The sequence below is a fragment of the Lissotriton vulgaris genome, chromosome 4_1 (genome assembly GCF_964263255.1).
Source record: "Lissotriton vulgaris chromosome 4_1, aLisVul1.2, whole genome shotgun sequence".
NCBI lineage: Eukaryota > Metazoa > Chordata > Amphibia > Caudata > Salamandridae > Lissotriton > Lissotriton vulgaris.
This window is the reverse complement of record NC_141691.1, coordinates 911773144-911798524: the sequence shown is the minus strand read 5'-3', so window position 1 is coordinate 911798524 and position 25381 is coordinate 911773144. Positions and strand designations below refer to the sequence as shown.

Below are 25381 nucleotides of genomic sequence, written 5' to 3'. Positions count from 1 at the left end.
TCGTGGACTTTAATCCTTTCTTAATTATTTATGCAAAATGTATTTTTTTGAGATTTTATTGTATCAAAAATGTATATGTGTACTCTTTTATGACTTAATTGTCGAATAAAGATTGTTGATGGTTTTTTAAATGTAATTTTCTTGATTCATTCGGTTAACATTAATAATAACATATCATATGCTTACAGTGAAATCATTTCTTTTAAAAAATTGTGTACTGTACAAATGCTAATTTTATGTGTACAGACGTTTTCAAATGCCTTTGTTTTGTATTTTGGGGTGGGATTGTAAACACATGCTCTAGACTATATGGTTTAGTGCTTGAACTTAGATGAACATGATAACGTGGAGTGGGTGTTGTACAACATTTTAGGACCCTATTGTAATTTTCCCGATTCATGCCCTTATATAGGTATAAATCACCATATCCTTATATAGGCATAAGAATCAAAACCATATTTAGACATAGCTCATGCAGTCCAAATACGGCAGGGATACTTCCACTAGTTCCGAGAATCTACAACGATTTCATGAAAAACTCGGCTTCAGCAGCTAGGGACTTCCCCTTGCTCGAAAACTGACTTGTCCAAGAACTCATGGAGTTTTCAAAGAACTGAGACTCTTTAATGACGTTATTATGTCCACATTTACGTCAAACTCAGTACCTTCAAGATATAAATATCCCCACACTTGCCATAGCAAACACACAGTGGTTTGGAGCAGTTCGACTATCTACTTGCCCGACGCGCCCTGCTACTGCAAGTGCCGAAGGAAGCCGACCCACCATCAGACGCACTGGGAGAGACACTGTCTTTCACCTGCCGAGAAATCCAGCTCCAGTGTTTCCAAGCTACCCTTGCAGGTTGTTGGGAAATCGAGTCCTGAGCCTGACCTTCATTCCAAATCAAGGTACGGAGCTGATTAGACCCTAAGAGAAATCTTGGACAGATTCTTGGCAAAAGAATACTACATTTATGCTGCACCTCACTTACTTCTTCCCTCGTACTAAGCTTAGGTTAGGTACATCGGGGTAGGCGTTTTTTAGAAGTACCAGTTGAGTACTTTTAGCATTTGTTATTTATGTATGTATTTATCTATGGTTTAGGAACCATACAATGCTCTTACAGTATTATTTTATTCTACTCTTTTTACTGTATGCATTATATTTTGAAACCAGTCTTACGATTGTAGCAGTTCATATATTATGCTTGAGAAAGAAGACTGTTCAATAAAAAAAATCCTTTTTATTGAAAACGCCTGTCTATCTATTTCTCTGCACCTCTGGGTAAACGAGGCATGCACGATTGACTGAGTGAAATATCTATCTATTATTTCTACGATTCTGAAGATCAGTTTATTCTTGGGGAAACAAAGTTGTCATGTTTATGCGGTTGTTCCCTTCTTGTGAACTCGAGAAAGTTTCTAGTGACCTCTGAGCTAGCTGGCACTCACAATTTAGAGACCTACTCGACCTCAGTCCTACGTCTAATCTATAGGATATATTATTCCAATGCGCAGAGCCTATTGGGAATATAGGAACTACACTACAGCACTGCTTTTTACCAATTAGCATTTTTGCAAACAACTGTGGGCCTTATTACAATGTCGGTCGGAGTTACTTCCGACCGACACTGTCTTGGTGTGGGAACCAGATGAACATAGGTCGGAGGTTATGCACACCAAATTAGGATGTGTTTTCACATGGTGCGGTCACAAGCTCCCATTTCTCTATGGGAATGTGTGCGGCGGGCGGAAACCGCTTGCAGCACAAGCACCCATTGAGAAATGGGAGTTTGTGATAATCCCTGCACTGTGTGGCAGGCTCCTCACGGTGCCTGCCACACGGTGGAGGGATTCTCAGGGGGCATTACAACCAGAGGGCCAGGGGGAAAGGGGCACTGCTAGGGGCCCCCAAAGTCGCTTTCCAACAGCCTTTCAATGTCTAAAAGGCCTACATGGAAAGGCTGTCCGAAATGAACATCATATTCCCGATGGCAGAAACGCCATGCTTAGGAAATATGACCATTATCCAAATGGCTCCATGAGCCCATCAGAACTGAGTCTGTTACCCCAGCTGGTTTACACTCCAACCACCGTCATTGTAATTTGGCGACAGAAGTGCAAACCTACAATGTTGGTCGGAAAGGTCCCATTGAGCGGTCGGAAGCTTTCCGATCGACATTGTAATCATGCACTGTGTATCTTGCTAACTTCTTACATGCACCACAAATATTAATCTCTTCTCATACATGAGGGGAGCCCCACTACATGAGGGCTTATGTAACATTTTAGACCTGTCAGCCTTGGGTGGTCTTGCCCAAAAAATGTTGCCTTATCCCCTACTGCTTTTCTTAATTTGTTTTTGTTGGCCCTTAAGTCTTTACCTCTATAGGCCTAAGCTAAAGTGCTTGAGCTCACCCATTAAAACATGGGAAAATTGGCGTATACCCAATTTGAACATTCATTTTACTTACAAGGCCCTAGTAAACTAGTACTACATGTCGTCAGGGCATGTATATTAAATGCTACTTGTGAGCCTTCAACACACATTGTGCCACCAATTAAAATAGACTTTTTTAACATCTCAGGCCTGTCATTGCAACCAGCGGGCAGTATTAAACTGCTGATTCAGTGTAACAAATTAGACCTTTTGCCAGGCCTTAACCTACCTTTTGTACACATATAAGTAATATAAGTAACTCCTATAGTAGGCCATAAACAACACATAGGGAAGGGTGCAATATATTTAGAAAGTTGGACATGTACTTTTAAGTTTTACACATTTTGATAGTGAAAACACTTTTGCCGTCACAGTGCTACAATTCAGAAGATGCTTATGCAACAAAGTTCTTTATCATGTATAAAACTAGTTTTAGGAGAGGACACATGTTTACCAACTCCTGAAATTAGATTCTGACTGGCTACCAATTCACACTTGGGAAGAAGCATGTTTTTGTAAAGCAATCACAAGGATGGAGTATGTTGATCATTGCAATCCACATTCGCTGTCATTGTGGCCAATCAGAGTGAGTTGCAATATGTATCTGCCTAATAAAGATTCATTAGGTAGATAGCACTGTGACCCACTCCAAACCCAAATTTTGAGAATGGGCCAATTGCACACAGGTTAGTTTGCTAAATGTGATACTGGCTGCAAAAATGCTGGTTACAGCCACTTTTTTAATCACAGTTATCATGAAAGGGGGTAATCACTCTGGAATTACAATGACTAGTATTGGCTAATTGGCAGCATTGATTGCTTACCCTATGATGGCAATAGCACTATGCCTACAACTATGAACAATATATAAGGTAGAATAAGCAATTCTCAATAATAATAACAGACATTTGGTTTGTTATTCCTTGACTAAAATAGTGGTAAGAGATTATCAGGTACATGCATCAATCTCGGCATTTGCGATTCCTTAATTGCGATTTTTAAGGAATCGCAATTAAGGAATTGCAAATGCCTATGCATTAAGAAATCGCTAAATAAATTACGATTCCTTAGAATTACTTAATTGCAATTTGCATTTTGCGAATCGCAATTAAGGAATCCCTTCCCATTCATTCCTATGGGCCTAGAGGCCCATAGGAATGAATGGGAAGACAATCTCAATTTGCGATTCGCAATTAGCTAATCGCAAATTGAGATTGCGATTTCAAGGGTGCAGGGGTGTCCAAAGGACACCCTATTGCACCCCTGAAATCAAACAATGCACATATGTTGTGTACACACATGCCCTAAGGGCATGTGTGTGCACAACATGAAAGTTAAAAAAAATGCACAAAATTGCATATTTTTAACATTTCGCAAAATTACCATGAGGTCCAACCTTATGGTAATTTTTTCTCTCTATTTGCGAAATCGCAATTTTTTTCAGTTTCATGCATTGCTTTTAAGGAATCGCAAAATTGTGATTCCTTAAAAGCAATCGCACTTTAAAAAATCGCAAAAATAGCGATTTCCTCTCTTTTAGGATGATGTATCCCAAATAGTGATTTGGGAATCGCAAACGGCTGAATTTTGCGATTCGCACCGTTTGCTATTCCTAAATCGCTTGATGCATGTGCCTGTATGTACTAATCATCACATGCGTTTATTTTAATGCAGTTGAAAACAATTGAAGGCCTCCATTTAAATGGGAGGCAGCAGAGAACTTAGACTAGCCAACATGTATTTCACCCCTCAATGGCACAGAGGCCTGAGGCTTTTTCAAGGCTGTTTAAGTATTATTAGTTAAGGAAATACAGGAATTGCCTTCAAGTACATACATATGACACATGAAGAAAAAATGTAAAGTAGAAGCAAACGATAAATACTGATGAACATTACAAATAAGTGAAAAGGAGAGACAAAAAAGAAAGAAACAAGCATACTTAATAATATGTATTAGGAAATACTTTATGCATTTGCATCTGTTTTTCATGCTGTACAATTTGTGGTAACAAACTACTCCATGCCTTTTTTTGGGTGTTGGAAAGTGGGTTATTAGTAGTGGTAAATGTATATATACCACTGGCAATAAGGCCATAAGTGAGCTGTGATGGTACGGGTGTGAGGAGGAGCCGCGATCCAGCCACCACGCCACGTTACATGCTGGGAGGAAACCAGGAATTGGCACTCTCTAATTCGACCTGACGCCGCTCTGGCACGGACCACTGCCGCTTCTGATGTCTGCTGTTGCCGCGTTTGGACAAAGTCCGCGGAGCCGAGCGGAGTTTCATTATGTGGGCGGATTGATTGTCCAGCTTCTGGGTGCTGAGAGGCGTGTGGAGTTACTTGGTTCTTTCCGGGAGGATATTCGCCTTTTGGGGACCAGAGAGCTGCCTAACCAGGAGCACGCTTGAGAGAGAGAAAGCGGCGGAAGAGGGGAGCAGAGAAGGAGAGCATGACCACACGGGGTAAAAAAGGCCTTAAGTCTAGGCTTGTCTCTGCGCAGGACAGAGAGAGAACAGACCCACTAGCACCACCACCATCTAAAGGTAAAAGAGACACTGGCGCTATCAAAAAAAACGTTGGTTAAGATGGCACATTGAAAGAAATGGGGACTGATAATACTAGGGGGTCTTCCTCTATAAGCAAACATTTCACTGTGATTAAGCCTATTTCTGCCAATGCTAGTATAGGAGCTGGCATGATATCTTCGCAAGAGACCAAAAAAAACCCCAACATACATGATCAGGGTGTTAAAGGGGATTCTGGTAAACTTGTGCAAACTGCTCCGGGGCCGGCAGGCCTTGCTGATGTGGAGTCCCTTGCTAACGCTGCTTCCCTACTGGACCTGCCGGTGGCTCATAGTATGGTTGGTGAAATAGTTGGTCCTAAAAAAAAACGGTGTTGTCCCCCAAGGAGATTAGTGGAGAACATAGAGTGATGCTACAAACACAGGTAAATGCTGATCTCTTACCCCGGCTGACGCCAAATCCCACCGGTGAGAATTTTTATTCTGTGTCAGATGGTTCTCTAACTGACACTGGCAACGAAGAATCACCCTCAAGTGAGGAATAGCTGCTCAATGAGAATAGTGAAGAAGAGGATGATCCTAATAAAGCTACTAATACTGTGTTCCGGAAAAGGCAATCACGGAGAAAACGTATGCAATTGAAGTGGGTTTACTCCGACACCCCTAGTTTGCTTGCTCCTGGAAATGTCTCTACTTCATCTCAGCCAGGGGTCTCCAGGGCTCAGGAGGACAGTTTGGAGGTTCCTTCTTTGAAGTCAATCTTCAGCACAATTTAAATGTTTCAGGATGAGGCCCGGTCAGACAGTCTGTCCGCCAAGACAGCGGCTAAGTAATTAAAAAGCAGCATAAGGAAATTGTATAAAGTCTGCACAGACAATAGGGTTCGGGTAGCTATGGTGGAAGCACGGACAGAATCACTTGAAGTGGAAGCCGCCAAAGCTAAAGAGAAAGTGGGAGCACACGAGGAGTGCCTGGTGGACCTGATGACTAAAATGGAAGGGCAGGAAAACAGACAACGGCGGAACAATTTACGACTGCTGGGGATCCCGAGGGGGCCGAAGGAGAAGATCCCCGTGGGTTCATAGTAAAATTACTAGAAGCCGCTTTTCCCACAGAAACTAACTGGAACTTGAAATACAAAGGGCCCACCGTTTCCCCTTCAACATCAAATTGAGACGGTGCGACGATAGTATGAACGAGAAACCCAGGGTTTTCTGGTCTTTTTGGGTAATTTTCTTTTAAGACAGCTGGTCTATGACAAAGCTAGACCCAAATCCCAGAAAGAAGTGAATGGTGTTAAATTATTTGCAAAACCGGACTTTTGCCACGCGAACGGAGATGGAGACTTCGCCAGCTAATATCCCCATTCCAACAACAAGGAGCACAAGTCTATTTGATGAACCCGGCCAGATTAAAAGTCCTTTTTGATGGCACCACTCAAGTGTTTCTCTCAGAGATTAAAGCTGGGGAATTCCTAAAGGAAATCACGTAGCGGAGAAGATTGAACTAAGTACTGTCCAAGGTCCAGGGGCATAAGGGCACAAGGACTACAATCTCGAAGCTGAAAAAGGTCCTGAAAATCATTAGTCCGGTGTACTTATATTGCGGTTGCGGAAGAAAAGAAAAACAAGTTTGTTTTTGATAGTTCTTAGTTAAACCTCCAAATATATATTTTTTGGGGGGGGGGGGTTTCTGAGTGGCTTGGTGGCTGGAACTCACACATGTCAACCATCATACAGGGTCATCTTGACTGCTCAATTAAGGGGGGGCAGGGGGAGGGGGCACCTAAGGATTGTTGTGGGGCGGGGACAGAGGCTTTTGAGGGGAATGTCATGAAAGGGGAGAAAAGAAAAAGTATGGAAGAAAGAAATAGGCAAAAAAGGTTATAAAACCAAAATGAGCATTTCAAAAAATATTAAAATAGTCTCCGCAAATATCTGTGGTCCTAATTACCTAGCAAAAAGACAGTAAGTAGCCCAGGGGCTGTGGTCAATAGAACCAGATCTGATATGTCTCCAGGAGTCACACGTTGAAGGAGCTCGAAAGCATCTATTGAATACATTGGGATATAAAGTTATAGGGGCAACAACGCAAGGGGCGAGGGTGAAAGGAGTGGGGCTTCTAGCCAATCAAAGACTTCCTCCAAAAGTGAATAGAGTTAAATCAGATAGTCTTGGGAGATGGGTAATTGTGGGATGTTCGCTATGTACAAACTTCTCCTTCACAATTTGTTCAATATATGGGAGCAATTTAGATGATCCGGGTATAATTAACTGGGTAAACGAAGAACTAGCACACTGGCAACTTCCAATATTACTTTGCGGAGAGATGAATATAAATTTACCAAGCAGCTGGCAATCTGTAACAAACTGGAAATATAGAGGCAGAAAACCAAGGGTGTTTCAAGCCATGTTAAATGTAATCAACATGCATGGGCTAGTAGATGTCTGGGCTGCTCAGAGATCAGAACACGATGGATTTACTTTCTTTTCAGCTCCCCTCTCATCGCTAGCCAGACTAGATTATTTTTTAGTCTCCTCCTCCTTAAATTAACGCATGTCACATTGATATTTTACCAAGGTTCATATCAGATCATAGTCCCCTGACTTTAATGTTAAAATGTCCAGGCTTCTGAAAAGGGCTGACGTCGAATTGGAGTTTTGAAAAAGCACTTCTGTATGATTGCAAATATAAAGAATATATGCAGGGGTTGATTCTAGAGTTTTTGAGGGTGAAAATTGGAACGGCTCCCATTATGATGGTATGGGACAGCTTTAAGGCGGGGGTCAGAGGGGAGACTTTTCATTTTTCATTTAGGAGGGATAAAATAGAGAAAGAGCAAGTGAAAAAGCTACTAGATAAATTATCAATGGAGGAAAGGAAGTTAACCTTAGCAGTTACGGCAGGAGCTGGGGTTGAGGTAGTACAGCATGCTGTTGCCGCAGTAAAAGTAGAGATTGGATCAATCTTGGCAGAAAGAAATGCAGTTAGATGGGCCTCGGCTCGAGGAAAACTATATGAATGTGGGGAACTTATTGGCCATCAGCTGGCATTATCTATTAGGCAACAGTCAACAGCTAACACAATAACCTCTATTCGCACGTTGAGTGATGGGATAACCAATGACCCTGAAAAAATACACAAGGCTTTTAGAGGGTTCTATAAGGAATTGTACACAGAAGAGGACACGAGATCTCCTGAGATTAGGGAAATTGATAACGCAGGGTATCTAGAGTCTATACCTATAACCAAACTCAATTTAGAGGATCAAGAACAAATGGAACATCCTCCAACATGGGAAGAGATAGCTACCGCCCTAGCGAGTCTACTGGATTGTAAAGCTACAGGATTGGATAGCATCCCGGTAGAGTTTTATAAGCCCTTTCTACCTTAAATTAAGGAGATCCTCAATTTAGTGTTTATTTCAGTTTTTAACGAGGAATCACCACCCATCTCTTGGTTCCTCCCTAGCTAAAATAGTGATCATTCCCAAAAAAGACAAGCCTCCCCTCAAAATGGCCTCTTACAGGCCAATAACTTTAATAAACACAGACTGTAAAATATTCTCAAAAATGCTAGCAACCAGAATATCCAATTGAAAAGAGGGCGTGGTTTCCAGATGGCAACATTGGTTTATCCCTAAAAAAGGAACCACTGAACATGTCCGTAGGACAATTACATTATTCGATGCTGCTAGGATGTCAGGAGACCCTATCGCATTAATTCTGCTCGTGCTGAAAAAGATTTGATCGGGTCTCCTGGCTATTCCTCTGGGAGGTTTTGAGGAGGACTGGTTTTGGCCCCAAAATGCTACAGGCAATTCAAGCCTTATATAAAACTCCGGTAGCAAGAATTAACATTAATGGGCAGCTCACAGAACAGATTGAAATCCTAAGTGGGACTAGGCAGGGGTGCCCCTGCTCCCCACTACTTTTCGCTCTTTTTATTAATCATCTTATTAGTAAAATTGAATCCAACCCAAAAGTAGTGGCCGCTATCAGACATGGCATAGACACTAAGATCATGGCCTATGCTGATGATCTTGCGGTTGTCACCCCTGATCCTAAAACTGCAATCAAAGCTATAGAACGTGAGGCCCTTGAATTTGGTAAACTATCAGGGTACGCCCTTAACAGAACAAAAACTCAGATAGTTTTGAATGACAGGCCTAGTTGTCCCGAAAGCTAAATATCTTGGAGTCAATATAGTGGCCAATACGGATGTGATAGTGGAAGAAAATCTGATTCCATTAGCAGCAGAAATTAACAAATCCCTTAAGAAAATTGACAATCTGCATTTAACAATAATTGGCAGATGTAATGTCATAAAAATGACTTTTTTTCCGAAACTACTCTATTTTTTTAGAACTATTCCCCTAGAGTTTAATATTAACATTTTGCATTTATTTGAACAGGTTTTTTGTCAATTTATTTGGGCCTATTCTCAGCCAAGGATAACGTATAAGTTGCTTTCTCTACCTAAGGATATAGAGGGGGGTGGGCGCTGCCGAACATAGGGCTATATTATTGAGCAAGGGACCCACGTCCAGTCCAGGGAGGACCTGGCCTGGCAGTTCGGTCTGGACTGTTCCCATTGGGCGCAGGATCAAGACTGATTTGCATATGGTTGGATCCAAACTGGAATGGCATGGGGAGCAAAAATACGATGGATTTAGGCCCAGATCTCTGTACTGGGGTGAATGTATACCATTGTTCTGCATTCTGTCCATCAATTGTTTTTCATTTGTCACCCTGAGTGGGACGGGTATGCCTAGACGTGGGTCCCTTGCTCTCCATGCCGCTAGAGTCAACCTATCCTGGCTTATGAGGGGTGAAAACCCAAAAGCATTCCTAGGATGCTTGTTTCCAATCCAGGTTTGGACCTGGCCTGGCAGTATGTTTATAAAGGTTGTATGTTCTTACAACGAACTCTGTTGTAACGCATGCCTTTACCACGCATGCGTTGCAATGGAATGGAATTTCCACGCTTATCCTTCACGTATTTTTCCGTGGTGACGACATACGTCGTAAAGAGGAAGCAGAAGTTTCTTTCCATTTCCTCTTATACGACGCCGATTGCCTGCACATCTTGACTTCAGGTTAGTTCTTTTTTTTGGGGGGGCCCCAACCCCCCTTGTTTTACTTGTACCCTTTACCACACATGCATTTACTAAGTACCTCGTAGTAAAGGCATGCGTGGTAAAGGCTTTCGTTGTAACCACGCATGCGTTGTAATGCATGCGTGGTTAAGGTTTTCGTGGAAACGGCTGCGTTGTAGTGGCCGTTTCCCATTTATAAAGGTGAAGTTTGTGTAGTGCTATGCTAGCCAAAAGGTACCATAGTGCTGTAATGGATCAAAGACAAGCACACAGTCAACAAGCAATGGAAGAGGTATCTAGATTATGGAATCTGAAGTGTACTGCTGTTATATTATCATGCAGTATTTTTTGAAGAGATGAGTTTTCAACTATTTCCTCAGATGTAGCATCAATAGCGCCGCCCTGATGGACAAAGAGGTTTTTAGCTCTTCCACTTCTGGTTATAGTTTTGTTTTCGGTTTCATGTAGCCCTACATTTGCAATGAGAAACATGAGCATTCAAGCACTAGAATGCAATACAAAATTAAGAAACAAGCTGCTCATGCCTGACATGGGTCAACTTAGAAGCTACACAAGTCACAATCGCTTGTTCAAAACAGAGTCAAAAGCATCCCATACTAGTCTATTTTTCAAATAATGACACAGCTGTGTACCTGCCCCTCCTGTAGCCTCCTTCTAAAATTAAGTTTCCAGAGCTATTTCAGAACTATGATGCCTCAAAAGCTTAGCCACCGCAATTTTTACATTTAGCACACCCTGCTACCCCAGTACTGAGACTCTGCATACAATGCTGTTCCACTAGGTAGTCCCAGAGTAGCTTGGTCACTTCAATCCTTATTGCAGCACATATAATATTTATACCACAGGCATAAATATTTAACCACGGGCAGAGACCTCTGCTCTGCGAGGAGGAGTGTGCGAAGATTTGCCTTTTCCGCGTTCCACTGAGAATGCGGAGAAGTCAAATCTCTGCACACTCCGCAGCGGAGCGGAGTTGTCCAGCCCCCGCCTCCACCCCCATTATGAAAAGTAATTAAACATTGTTAAAAAATAAATTTAAAACACTTACTTGGCATGCGGCGCCCCTGGGCTGCCCTCCGCCTCTTCTTCGCACTAGCGGTAAAGTTTGTTAAAACTGCGCATGAGAGCACGCAGGCGCATGCGCATTTCTCACAAGGAATAGCGAGATGGTGCAGTAGAGGAGGAGGGCAGCCCGGGGACACCTCATGCCTGGTAAGTGGTATTAAATGTATTTTTTAATAATGTTTAATTACTTTTTATAATGGGGTGGAGGCGGTGGAGTAGCGGAGTTCCATGGAGTTTGTTTTCAACTCCGTGGACCTCCGCGTTGCCCCACTACACACCAACGCCCAAGGTTAATAATATTCCAGTATGGAGACACACATCTTTGCCAATCAATCTTGCTCATTGACCTTCAGTACCAACTGATCCTCAGCATTTTGATAACCCATGTCACTCTGTTAAAACAAATCTATCTGACTTTTTGAACTTTACTGGAAAGGGAAATTTCGTTTCTCTTTTTCTTGTTCCCTTCAACCAAGGTTTCTGCTACTGTCGAATAATGTTGACCAAATTTGGACCTTAAAAAGCAAATGCTTGCGGAAAATATTGTCATATCGGTAAAGAAATGTTTATGTCATTTCATAGAAAAATAATTACATAGAATACCATTATTGAGAAATCATTTAACCAGAACTGTTTAATAGAAATTAGCAGGATGAATGGCATTTACCATTTCATAGGATATCTTTTTTTCAAAAATAGCTTTTGAATCCTTATTTTGTTAAGGTGTGAATACAATGGTTGCAGGACTTAAAAATGCCACTCATTCCTGAATCCTATACTAAGGCTCCTTCTTGCCTGCTGCCGCTGCCGCACCTCGTCGCTCTGCCCATTGACCCACGCCTCAGTCGCCCAGTTTCCTCAGTTTGGCTTCCTCTTCCGGGGTAACCAGGCTGCTTCTTCACCGGCTCTGCAAAGACACAAGCCGCATTCGATCCTACAGCTTCACCCCGGTTTTCAGCATCAGCACCAACCCTGCCCCAGCCCTAGCATCGGCGCCTACATTTGCATCAGCGGCCGGCGGGAGGGAGCCCCCTCTCGGCATTTTGACACCTGACAGCACCCGACAGCTCCCAACAGCTGTTTTTCAGGCACCCGGTTGGCCGTTCTGGTGGGCACTGATGTTTGGGTCCAGAAAGATCAGTGACTTTTTTGGCAACAACCATGATGGTGTGATGGTGTGGTGATATTTCAGCTGCAGAGCCGCTACCCTGCCTGGTAGTGCCTGGTGCTTGGTGGCCTTGTCTATGAAGGTCCTTAAAGAGTTTCCAAGTAAAATCTTTTGGAGAACATTGGAGAGCATTGGAGGAATAATGGAGGTACTTTGGGCTATGCGGTGAGATGAGGTGTAGAGGTGGCAGCGGTAGCTGGGTGTATTCAACAAGGAGGTTAGTCTAACCTTGGCCTGTTGCCTTTTTCACTCACCTAGCTCTGTTTGTCTTGAAATGAGTACCCCTCGTTTATCCCCCCCTGTGCTTCACAGCAAGAGACCCCTCCTCAGTGTCCAAAAGGGTAAATCACAGGCAAGAGCCAGTAAAAGAGGAAAATTGGAGGGAAGAAGGGGTCTGCTCAACATGATCAGAGCACTTTGTCAAGTGGAGAGGCTCCACGCTCACCCCTAGTAACCTCAATAAGGAAATTTGTCTTTAAATATATTCATAATGGAGCTCAACTGCACTCCGAGGAGGGGGTTAAGACATCCCATGGGCAGCCCAGTGCGTCGGACTTGGGAACAGACTTGGCAGCAGATGTTTCATGCACTGCATTGGATGAAGTGCAAACAGCCAATTTTTCAGTGTCTCCATCTCAGATTATAAGTGTGACTGCAAGTAGGGGCTGAGATTGTCTTCTTCTCCCCATTTGCATATCTCTTTGTCATCATCATCATTCTGTCCCGATGACTCTAGTTCCTCCCAGTTGCCTTGTCAAGACGATCAACAGGATCGAGCTAGCCTTACATCATTATATAATGCTCTCATGGTCGGGGGCCAAGCTCCACACTGGGATCACAGGAGAGGTCTATATCTTTCCAGCCCACCTCTTCATCGTCTTTGCTGGATGTGATATTACTTATGCAGACCACTCTACATGGGGTTCTGGAAACACTGGTGTCAATAAGGACAAATTAAATGGACCAATCAAACTCTTTGAATGATGTTCGATATGAATTGCTATGTTTTACAAATAATTTGGGTGGTTTCACAAATGCTCAATTATCTGCAGCAGTAACGGCTACAGAGCCTTGGGGGACACATGGTGCCATTCCAGGGAAACCTGAATGTCAGTTAAATGTGGAGGATCTGTCTATATCTCTAAATATCCTATGCTTGTGAGGAAAGAGCAGCATTGTTCTATTCCCTCCAAATTCCCCACAAGGTTCTACCGCAGAATGGGGGTAAGGTTTCGGAATGGATTACTTGGGTCCTGTGCCCCATCTGAGTGAAAAAAGAAATGCCTGTATAAAAAAGGGAAGCCCAGTAATAGTGCCTGCCCTCAAGCTCAATATTTCAGACCTCATGGTGGTAGCACCGTCGATATACTCCCATGTAAAAAGACAAATAAAAAAGTAAAACAAAATGTGAATACCAGCCCTAAAACTAGTTTGGATCCCACCCTGAGATCTACTGCCTGAACGGACTGCCTACATCCAGGGAAGTCAGTTCCACCTCTTTTGAGAAAGTTCAAATAGCAGCCTGCAGTAAGGTGGTTGAGTCTCAGCATCAAAATAAATCACTCAAAGAACCTTCTTCTGCTTACGAATACTCCATCAGGTTGCAATTAGCAAGCTCAGAACTATTGCTCAATATCACTCGTCGAGGAAAAAAAGCAAAGAAACTTCGACCCTTGAATCTCTTTAAAATTCTTCAGTTATTCCAACAAATTCCTTCCCTCTCAGGGATAACCTCGCTGGACCTAACGTCTGTTGGGTTCCAACTGGGCAAAAAAGGGAGAGAAGTTTCCAGAGTTTCTTTCATCTCCCCCTGTATTGCAGACCTAGTACTTAAGGCCGCAGAAGATTTAGTAAAAGTAGGTCTACATGCACTATGCCCCATAAAAAAAGCTCTCAAATATAAGCACCCCAGCTGGGCTCTTTTCCACCTGCCATTCTAAATTTGCACAGCACGTTATCTGGTACTCAATGGGAACGATCTATACCATATATCCCGCTTCCAAGGCTCTAAGCCACACTGCAAAGTTGCCATCCAACCACCGATTTACGACTGGTTATAGTAAATGACAGACCATTCTCACAGTCTAGACAATCAGCATGGGCTCAAGGTAATAGGTTCCCCCCCCCGCGGCACCTACTGGAGGATGGTAAGTGGAATACTAGGGCCAGCTTATCCTAGAATGAGGGGTCCTCTCGAAACCTGAGAATCCTAAATTGGAATATCCATGGGTTTGAACGTTTGAGGAACAGCAGTGAATTGGAAGAAAGTTTGAAACCCTTCCATCCGGTATTCCTTCAGGAGTCTTGGTTAAGAGAGGACCAGTCAGTAGAAGGCATTATGCCTTTGAATAGTAAAGTCCAGTCCCAGGTAAGGGGAGAGCATCCACTGGTGTACTGACACTAATATCAACCTAGAGGATTAAGAGACCATTAGAGGTGATAAATGTTTCTTGTGGCCTGCAGTTATCAGTGGTTGAAATGGGCGTGGCTAAAAAAATGTTTAGTTACTTCTTTCTCATAAATGTCTATATCCACAAAGAAGACCATCTGCAAATAAAAAGCTGGTTGGAACTATTTGAATCTGCTTTCTGGTATTTGGTGGCAAAATATCCGGAAGCAGTGATAATAATGGCTGGGGATGTTAATGTTTGTCTCTTCCCTGTGCAGTTATATCAGCACCTGGATGAAGCATTGGCTTCTAATAATATTCCCTCAGCACAGTTTCCCTCTTGTACCATCAAAAAAGAGGCTAAAGTGTTGAGTAAAAGGATGGCGAGCCATGGTCTGATTTATCTAAATGGATGATTACAAAATGACTCACCAGCAGCAACAACCTTCCTGCAGGGCCAATCTTTGGGCCCTCTTGATTATATATTTATATGCATGTCCCTTTGGCATTTTCACCCTTTTAAGAGTTTCGAGGTGGCAAAATATGAGGGTACTGACCACTGGACAACTATAGCAGTTCTTGACCTGTGTGAGCCAGTGTCCCCCAGGAGGGTTCTGCCTTTAGAGATGTACTACCCGCGCAGGCTCACAACACGCTTAGATCCCATGCATCTTCAACAGCAAGCCTCCCTTCATCTAGAACAAATGATTGATATTCACCTCTATGTTGATGATGTTGTTGTGTGGTGCAATACAATTATGCAACAAGTTTTGGGCTGCATTTCGGTTAATATATGTGAAAAGGGCATGCAGGCAAAATCCCCTCCAAAGGGATTAGGGCCTGGTTTGACTCGGATTGCCAAAAGTTGAAACGAGTGGTGAGACAGAGAGCAAAGAGTGTTAAGCGTCATAACGTCCCCTCAGCCACCCAAGAGTTGGCTAAACTTGAACACCAATATAAATCCTTTGTGGAGACAAAAAAGGCAGCCTTTTACCATAGTAAGTGGGATGAGATGCAGGAAATCATATTATTAAATGACCAGCAAAAGTTCTGGAAAAAGGTCAATGAGTGTAATGGCCAAAATAAGGGCCCACTTCTTTGTATGATTCCTGAAGTCCAGTGGGGCACTTATTTCACAGACTTATATAGGAGACCTTCTAGTTCAGATGGGCCTCAGAAGACTTATGGGCAAACTCTATCAGTTACATGGTTCTCAGTGAATTAAGTAAAGGCTGCTATCGAGAGGGTAAAACTCTACCGAGGCGCTGGCCTTGATAACACCCCAGCAGTAATAATTAAAACAAATAGTGTTTGTGGGATACAATTTACTCCTCGTTGTTTAGTTGGATTGTTATGTCAGGCCTTTATATTTTTTCCTGGAAGGGGTCCATAGTAAAAACGATTTTAAAAAAAGGAAGTGGTACATACCCTACGCACTATAGGCTGATAAGCCTCTTGGATATCGTATTAAAGATATTTACAAAGATTATTCTAGCTAAACTCGAAGATTGGGCCACTGAAACTAAGAGAATTCCACTAGAACAAGGGAGCTTTAACGAGGGTCATTCCACCATAGACCACTGCTTTGCTCTGTGGGCCATTATTTGAAAGGCTCTGGAGGACAATCAAAGGTTGTGCTGTTGCTTTGTAGATTTCCGGACAGCCTTTGGTTCTGTGGATAGGGATATTTTGTGGGGAACTTGCCTCCTGGAACCTACCACCAAATCTTCATGGGGCACTACAATTCTTGCATTCTGTCAATTGGGCTCAGGTGGAGTTTGATAAGTCGGGTCGGTTATCACAAAGAATTTCTATTGACAATGAGTGAAGTAGTGTGGCTCACTGGTTAGAGGCGGCAGACCCGAGAGCAGAGGACGGCCCGGGACCAGGGTTCGATTCCCGGCGCGGCAGGTTTCTGGACCAGGGTCAGCGGACTCGATATTTCTCTCGCCTCGGTGCCCACTCTGATCAGCGATCACACTCGGCAACTCTGGGCATTAGCTTGCCTCATCTTCACTAACGGCCCCACCAGACCGCCGGGGATGCCTGGTCTCACCCTGGAGATACCCATTAACGGACCATCTCTCAGGGAAGCCAGGAAGGGTTTCGCAGCGGTCGAAGCGCCTTAGGACCCTACGGGTAAGTAGTGCGCTATATAAATGCCAATACATTTACATTTACATTGACAATGGCCAGGGGTGCGTTTTAGCACCCTTGCTTTTTAGTTTATTTTTGGCCGACCTCCCAACTTTTATTTCCCAATCTGAGTCCTTTTTGCCAAAAATTGAGAACCAGCATATTGCTTGTCTGCTTTATGCAGACAACTTGGTATTATTGGATTATACACCAATTGATTTGCAGAGGAAATTCAATGCCCTGGCAACTTATAGAAAGCAGAAACAGCTCTGTATCAATCTGGAAAAGACCAAGATCATGATTTTTGGAAAAAAAAGTACAGAGTTTTTCTTGGTATCTAGGTATGCAGGTGGTGGGGCAAGCTGATCAATATACATATCTCGGCTTAATTTTTAGGAGAAATCTGAATTGGGGTGAGCATTGGGATGCCACCATGCAAAAGGAACTATTGCAGGCCAGCTGTCTGTCAAGATTCAATGGTAGGTTTGGGGGGCTATCTCATATCCCATTACTAAAGGCTTATGAAGGGAAGATACCTCCGCTAGGCCTGTATCGGGGAGAGGTTTTTTCCCTTGATCCATCCTATGAATGGGATAGAATGGAAGTGGTAGTGCTTAAAAGACTTATATCACTCCCCCAAGGTACCATGGTCCAGGCCATAAGGAGAGAATGCAATCTGGTCTCTTGGAACATGGCTGCCTCTACTGGGGTTCTAAGATATTTTAACATATTGTTGGAGGATGATGAGGTAGTTAAAGTCTGCAAATAGTGTTTGACAGCGATCCAAAGCAGTGAAAGGATGTGGGCAAAGGCCGTAAGAACCAGAATAATTGCACTTAGGATCCTCCCTTTCAACAGTGGTACAGTCACATCTTGGCACCCCTTTCCAGACAAACGAGCACTGAGAGAATCTGTTGCTACGGTGTCTGAATTGATCAACCTACTGTATCTAAAGAAGAGATCATCTATTAGCCTCTCAATTGCTACAGTGGGCCAGGATAGTGTTTTCTCTTATTTATCACGGTGACCAGACCCAGGATCGAGGAATTAAATATTAAGGGCTAGGGTGGGATGCAATCCAATCTACTCATCCTGCTCAAAACAGAATTAGGGTGCAGAATAATAGTGGTCACTGCCCCTTGAAAGTTAAATGTACCTTTACGCATATTCTTATGGACTGCGTCTTTTATTCTGCAAAACGAATCAAGTTTTTAATACTTTTGTTTGATCAGAAGATTAGCATGGAGACTCATGTCAAAAAAACAACCGCTTGTTGTTTTTCTATTCTGCGGTCTTTGCGTAAGATCCTCCCACTTTTACCATTCCAGGCACGTGCGCAAATGGCAAGGTGTACGATCCTTAGTAGGTTGGACTATTGTAATGCCCTACTGCTGGAGTCCCCTGGCTTTTTGTTGGATAGACTCCAAAGAATGCAATCAGCGGCCGCTAGGTTGGTCCTGGGGCTTCCTAGGTGAGCACATTGGCCGGCTGCTTTGGCGAAACTGATTGGCTGCCTCTGAGACAGAGGGTACAATTTAAGTCCCTCTGTCTCGTTTTCAAGGCCCTCCATGGAACAGGCCCCCTTTCCCTGCAATCGAAATTTGCTTGGTATACACCAACCAGGCTGCTCCGTTCTTCAGCGGATAGGCTGGTGAGGGTGCCTAGATTTAGAAAGGTTAGATCAGGGGGCAGAGCCTTTGAGGTAGCCGCGGCCAAACTTTGGAATCTGCTACCCTGCGAGATAAGGCAAACCAGTGAGCTTCTCCCCTTTAGGAAAAAGATCAAAACCTGGCTGTTTCCCAAATAACTGTAACTTGTTCACTCCGTCCTGTCTCGCCTGACACTCTCCCTGCCCTTTTGAGCCACCAGCGCCAGGATGCCTGCAAGGTGATAGTGCGCTTTATAAGTCAAATAAATAAATTAAATAAATAAATATGATGTTCTCCATAGGTATAAATCTGTGGAGCTATTGTCCGAAATGCGCTATCTTGATGTGGCAGTTAGAATTGCTCGATATTTATGATCTGTTAAACTGAATTTTAATTATGAAATGTAGTGGGTTGACAGGGTAGGGTAGCCAGGAGGGGGTCCTTTTAAATGTTTTAATTTTAAGTCTGCTTGTTTAGAAAGTTTTATGAACACATTTCTAAATAAATTAATAATTGTTTCTGAGCCTGAACCCTACAAATTCCTTTTTATGTCTAAACCTCACCCATCCTTCAAAATTCCTCACCACAGAGCATAATGCAGACATTTGTGTCCTCCCTTCAGAATATGATGGGGCCTCTGATTTTCCCAGATCTAAAAAATATTGATTGACCTTGGACTAAATGAAAGCCCCTCGGAGGATGGGGCCTTCTGGATTGTTGGGGGCTCCCATGTGCCCCAACGGCTGCAGGGGCCAGCGTTATGCCCCAGTCTCAGCAACCCTAAAGTCAACCAATCTCGAAGCATAAAAAACCTTCATCATCCCTAAACACTACCCATTCATGACCCCTAAAGTCTCCTCACCACCCATAAACACCATCCAATCCAGGCCCCTAGAATCCCCCTCATCACCCTGAAACTTCACCCCTCCATGATCCCTAAAATCCCCTTTCTACATTCAAACGCAACCCATTTTTGAAACCTTAAATCTGTAACAACCCTAAACTCCACCCATTGCTAAACTCAAAAGCTCTTTCCAGCAATAAACTTGACCCATCCCTGACCCCCAAAAGCCCTCAGCATATCTAAAGTCCAACTGTTCCTGAATCCTAAAATAATTTACCATCCCTAAACTTTACCCATCTCTCAAACCTAAAATCCCATTGAAGTCCTAAACTCTACCCAAACATGAATCCTAAAACTACTCAACACTCCTATACTCCACCCATCGATAACCCTAAAACCCCTCATCACCCCTAGGTTGCCCTAATTTGTGAACCCTATAAACCTGTCATCACCACTAAACTTCATCGATTTAGGATCCCTAAAAACAAACACCACCTCTAAACTTGTATCCTTGAACCCTAAAACCCCCTTTCTATACCAGAATTAATCCATTGCTGATCCCTAAGAAACCCTCATAACTCCTCAACATTAACCATTCCTGAAACCAAAAACCCCTCACTGCCCCTAAATTCCACCCACTTTTAATGCAATTTAGAATTTTTCCATACAACTGCCTTTCCTAAAAATTATTGTTCTATGATTTGGGTTCCTTTAAAGTTATTTTTCATTTTTCTATTAAATCACACACATCAGCAAAGAAGAGCTATTTAATGTTGTATGTTGACAAAAAGTAAAATAACAGTGTGCTTTTTTCTCCTTTTTTCACAAAGAAAATCTACTGTGCATTCAAAGCTGTGTAGCTATGTGTGTCTGACTATGGGCATTATTAAGAGTCTGGCAGTCCACGTGCCGCCAGTCACTCAGGGGCGTGGCAGTCTTCTGACCGCCCTATTATGACCATGGTGATCGGTCTGCCTTGGGACCACCGAAACCACCTGGGCAGTGGTGTGGCGGTCTTGAGGCCCCAATATGCTTGGCGGGGCCGCTGCAGCCCTGCCAAGCATTACAAGTTTCATCACCGCCACACTTTTCATGGCGGTCGCACTCCCATGACAAGTATGGCGGTTAGGATACAAAGGGGGCCCTGTGCCTCTGCACTAGGTGGATGCACACAGGGGTGGGGGCACAACATGTGCCCCCTGTTGTTGTGCCCCTCTGTGTGCATGCACATCAATACCGGCACACCATGGACTGCAACAGTCCATGTCGTGCAGGTACCAATTTTGACGTTCCAATTGCGCTGCCTATTTATTAGGCACTGCCGTGAGAATGCTAAAGAACCACCCGCCAGACAGGCGAAAACTCATAATCCGGTCGGTGGTTCAAACATGGGTTTGGCGGTGTGGGAGCGGGCGGTCCCACTCCTGCACTGCTAAACTCATATTAAAACCCTTAGTTTGTGTGTCTGTACCAGACTCCTAGTTTTAAGCCGGGGCGGGTCCAGGCAGTACACATATAGGTGAGATATAACATTTGCACATGATGGTTCGTTTTGTGTGAGAATACAGACAGTGATGACGTCAGTAGTATGTGAAGTTACTTGAAAAACATATAATTGAATTTGGGAAGAGATTATACATGTTACTAAAAACACAATTCGGGTATTTTATGGAAATGTTATTGTATTTTCAGAACATGGCCTGTTGATATAAAGGAAACTCTGGTATGTATTTAGTAAAACAGATTTTTGGCAGAAATAATAAAGGATTTTGTTTGTGGACATTTTTGATTTTGTACCAGAAAGTCAAGCTGCTGTTTGGGGACGAATTAGGTGAATGTATTGCTGCATAAGCCTGGTAACAATAGGAACTCATCTTTAGAACTCTTCCCAGATTCCCAAACAACCTGGAAAGTCAAGCTCACTCCAAAACAATGAATGATAAGAATATTTCAAGAGTGCCACATCAGAGAGTGGTTGGTAAAACATTCGACCTTTAACACAGTTCTTAAATGATTTATGTAAAAAAAAGCACCCGTTGCACATTTGTCGAATTTTCTTTGGGGCAATAAGATAACATCCCCATGCTCACAGGTACAGGCGAGCAATTTTTTTTTTCTTGCAAAAGTGGCCATGACATACTTGCTATGCATGAGTATTATAGACCTCGCTTTCTGAAAACTAAATTTAGATTGAAAAACAATAACATACATTCAAACAGGTTCATTATTACTTGGGTTACATAATATACCCAAAATACACTTATACGACTTCAAATTCATTATAATCATCGCCGATTAAAAATTTACATACAATGTTGTTGTACCTAGGCTATTAAAACACACCACACTATGTCTTCGATTATTCTACTGATATACTTAAGGGATAGAGGGATTCCCTTCACTTTCGTTCATGAAATTAAAAAGGCCACTCTGAGAGCAGCTTTTTTCGCACACCTCTCTATTGATAAAGTTGATCACGGGTCATCCGTCAGCGCTAAGGTAGTGGACACAGTGTTCAGGGGATTGTTATGCATGCTGTGGCTTATGTCATTGCTAGCATGTAGAATCGTATGTTGTTAGGGAAGATTGGAGAGTGCGTAGACACTTAAGAATTTGGAGCTGACTGGTGCTGGAGGTTGTTCTCCTCACCGGTGGGTTTATATGTTTATCTTACTAAACATCTCTACTCCTGCTATCGACTAGGGACCCTTCTATTTACTCCTCCTGGGACAAGGCCCCATTAGACTGCAGTCAACGCGCCCTGGATGGACAGCGCCCGGTCCCTGCCGATACCAGGTCCTCCGTTTTCGCTCCTCCCTTCCCAAATACTTACATCCATGTGCAGGTCTCCTGGGCCCTGTGCTTCGGCGGGGAGAACGGGTGGAGCCATTCCTTCACCCGGATGGATGCAAGCACTGTGGAAGGCCCATTGACTGCTTCTCCGCTGCGGCCCCCACTCGACAACGCGCGTCCTGCTTTCTCTCTCTCGGCCCTATCAACGTCACAACCCAGCGCGTGACGCATTGTGACGTCACACATACAAGGCAGTAGCAGGGCGCGCGGCCTTTCTGTCGAGTGGCCACCTACGCTGAAGGCACCCTTTCCACGTCTCACTCAGGAGGAAGCAGTTGCGTTACGGTAACACTTTATATCAGTCTGCCCCTATTGTGATCCCGAAGCAGGCTTTTTAGATTCTTTGACATGAAACTTTATAACCGACATTAGAGGGCGCAAAGGTAGCCAGATCATAGGATTAATTAGTCACAGTCGAGCCTTAGCGAACTAAGCCATCAAAACATGGAACAAGTAAAGTGTGCAACAAACGTCTTGTGAAAATAGGGTATACTTCAAATTAAATAGGCACGTATTATTCCTTCAACGTTTGACGGTGCTTTACTTAAGTATACTAGTTTATTTCACTGTAAGTGGTGTCATTTATTAGAAGAGAAAGAAAGAAAGAAAGAAAGAAAGAAAGAAAGAAAGAAAGAAAGAAAGAAAGAAAGAAAGAAAGAAAGAATGAAAGAAAGAAAGAAAGAAAGAAAGAAAGAAAGAAAGAAAGAACAAACACAACGGTAAAGTATCTGCAGGGTTATTCCTTGCAACCCTTTGCACAAGAGTCCAGGCACCAAATGCCTCGCTTGGAACACTGGCACCACAAGACATTCCAACATTCTATTGATAGAGAAATACTCAACACCACTCACCCCCTTGTACATAATAAAATACAACACAAAAACAATCTGGCAAATTGTCAGTAATATATGCATGCCCACCCCTTCTATTCGCAAATAAGGAAAGGGGAAGAAAATAGTATGAAACAAAACAAATGGTAATTACGAAGTAATATTAAACCGAATGGAGGAACAGCAATGATATGCACTCAATGTCACTAAAACGAGGCACAATTCTGCACGAGCAAGGAAATCTGGTGTACGACTAAGGAAGGGTTCCCGGATTAAAACTGTGTAGAAATACAGTTCACTGCACCTTGAAAAAAACACAGCACATCAGTACACTTCATTATATTATTCTTGAACCTCGTGAGCTTGGATTTTGTTGATCTTTGAGGAGGTTTTTAAACATTATTGCCAACTCGGTTTACAATCTTGACATTGCTCAAACCACACTTTCCACATACACATTCCAACATTGATTTCGTGATGATTGGTACAGAGCCCTTACTTTTTACTTTATCATTCTCCAATACCTTGACCTGAACCTTGACCTCCCCTACTTGTACCATGGCAGAGAACTATGAGAATCCCTTCTGCACATGGCCCGGCTACTTGCTTCTCACCCAATCTCCCACTTTAATATGAAGAATGCAGCACTTTCTATAAGCTATTCGGTACGTACTCTGGACGACACATCTGAAATCCCCAAACACCCCCTCCCACAATCTGTTAGCATTTACACCCTACCTGTCTATCCATTCCTTGTTTAGGTTGTACCCAGGCATCCTCCTCTCAACAAAGTGAAATGTAATATACCTGTACCAATGAGTGGTGTATTTCTCATGGCCCATAGCAAGTTTATGACAACGTACTTCCACTGTAATCCATTTCTCAATTCTGTAATAAAACAGGGCTTTTTGCAGATCCCCTCCTGTTTTCCCCAATTTGGACTACTAGGTGCTGTTTTTCGACTCTGATGCCAGCCAGTGATTCTCGCCTTAAAACTATTATGTGTTGATTGGCAAGCCCCAATTGACAAGGACTTTACCCTCTTTATAAGTCTCTGGTATATGGTACCAGTGGTACCCTGGGCATGGGTGGTAAAGGCGTCCCTAGGGCTTGCAGTACTAGTTGTACCACCCAAGTAAACTACTGACATCAGGCATACCAATGCAGACTGCGGGAACAGTGTTAACTGCTCCATTTCAACTTCACTCTCACCATGTGACAAAGTCAATGCACTGCTTTTAGTATATCTCAATCAACCTTAAGGAAGTCCACCTGAGCCCCAGAGGCAGTAAATGCGTAGACATATCAGTGCAATCTTCCCTAAAGGGAGGAAGGTCGGGTGGGGGTGATAGTGGAGTGGCACAGGAGAGACTCAGGATGTCGCAAAGATTGATTGGGGAGCAGAAGGTCACAAATGGCCTTGAGGTATGAATGGCTCTTTATAATTATGCTTCTTGTGTTGGCTTCTGAGAGTATTTGACAGTTAGTGCTGCACCACTACTACTGTCTCAGTAGTGCTGGGGAATTGAGGGGTTGGGGGGGTGTTCAAGTAGTCTATCTCAAATTATTGTATGGTTTGACGGATGTCAGACACTTGTATTCTTGCATTTTACAAAAACCAACAAAAGAGTATACAAAAAAAATGTAAGTGCAAGCTTGCATAAAAATGACAAAGAAGATGCCTGTATCAGTGACAACAGAACTTAGCCCAAGGCAAACAAAAAGATGGATACTCTGCACCTGTGGCAACACTCTTGGAATTGCATGAACGAGATTCATTCTATGAGGAAGGTCAGTTCCGCCAGACAGAGGGATCCTTGTGAGAGCCAGAAGCAACCTCAGACTCTCTTGGTCTAGTAGGACTAGTCCTCTGCAAACTGAAGGTGAACCAACTCTCCTGATCCAAAGAATTACTGGCAATCAGGCCCTAGGAGGGATTGCCCAAAAAGCAGATGTCCAGTGCATTGTTGGAAGTGTAGTCCTCAAACAACACAAAAATTCCCTTCTCCTCAAAGTAAACTTATAAAGTTTAAATACAACTGGTACTGTGACTCAAATAACTTACCAGACACAATCAATAAGTGCGTGATCTAAAAAGGTTTGTAATAAAATAGATTTCCAGGTCGCTAAATTAAAAACTTATATGAACAAGATTAAGCAATAGTATCAAATTGAATGATAACATCTAAAAGGGGATGCTGTGTAGAAAGATTTGTATTATTATTTGGCATAAACAATATTTTATAATCAAAAATATCATTAACTTCGTGCATTTGGCTAATTCACATGTTTTGTATATGTATTAAAAACAATTGTTTGTACAAGCTTTATTCGAGATAAATTCTCATAAAAGCACAGCAT

At 43.0% G+C, this 25381-nt stretch overlaps 1 protein-coding gene across 1 annotated transcript in view; it reads right to left on the bottom strand.

The window, feature by feature from the left end:
- LOC147722710 (uncharacterized) overlaps positions 1–22227 on the bottom strand; it is an 819082-nt gene extending 796855 nt beyond the window's left edge. The window contains exon 1 of the mRNA XM_086967362.1: positions 22171–22227. Coding sequence (XP_086823488.1) covers positions 22171–22227 — 57 coding nt within the window. The remainder of the gene's footprint in view (positions 1–22170) is intronic.
- Positions 22228–25381: the final 3154 nt, after the last annotated feature.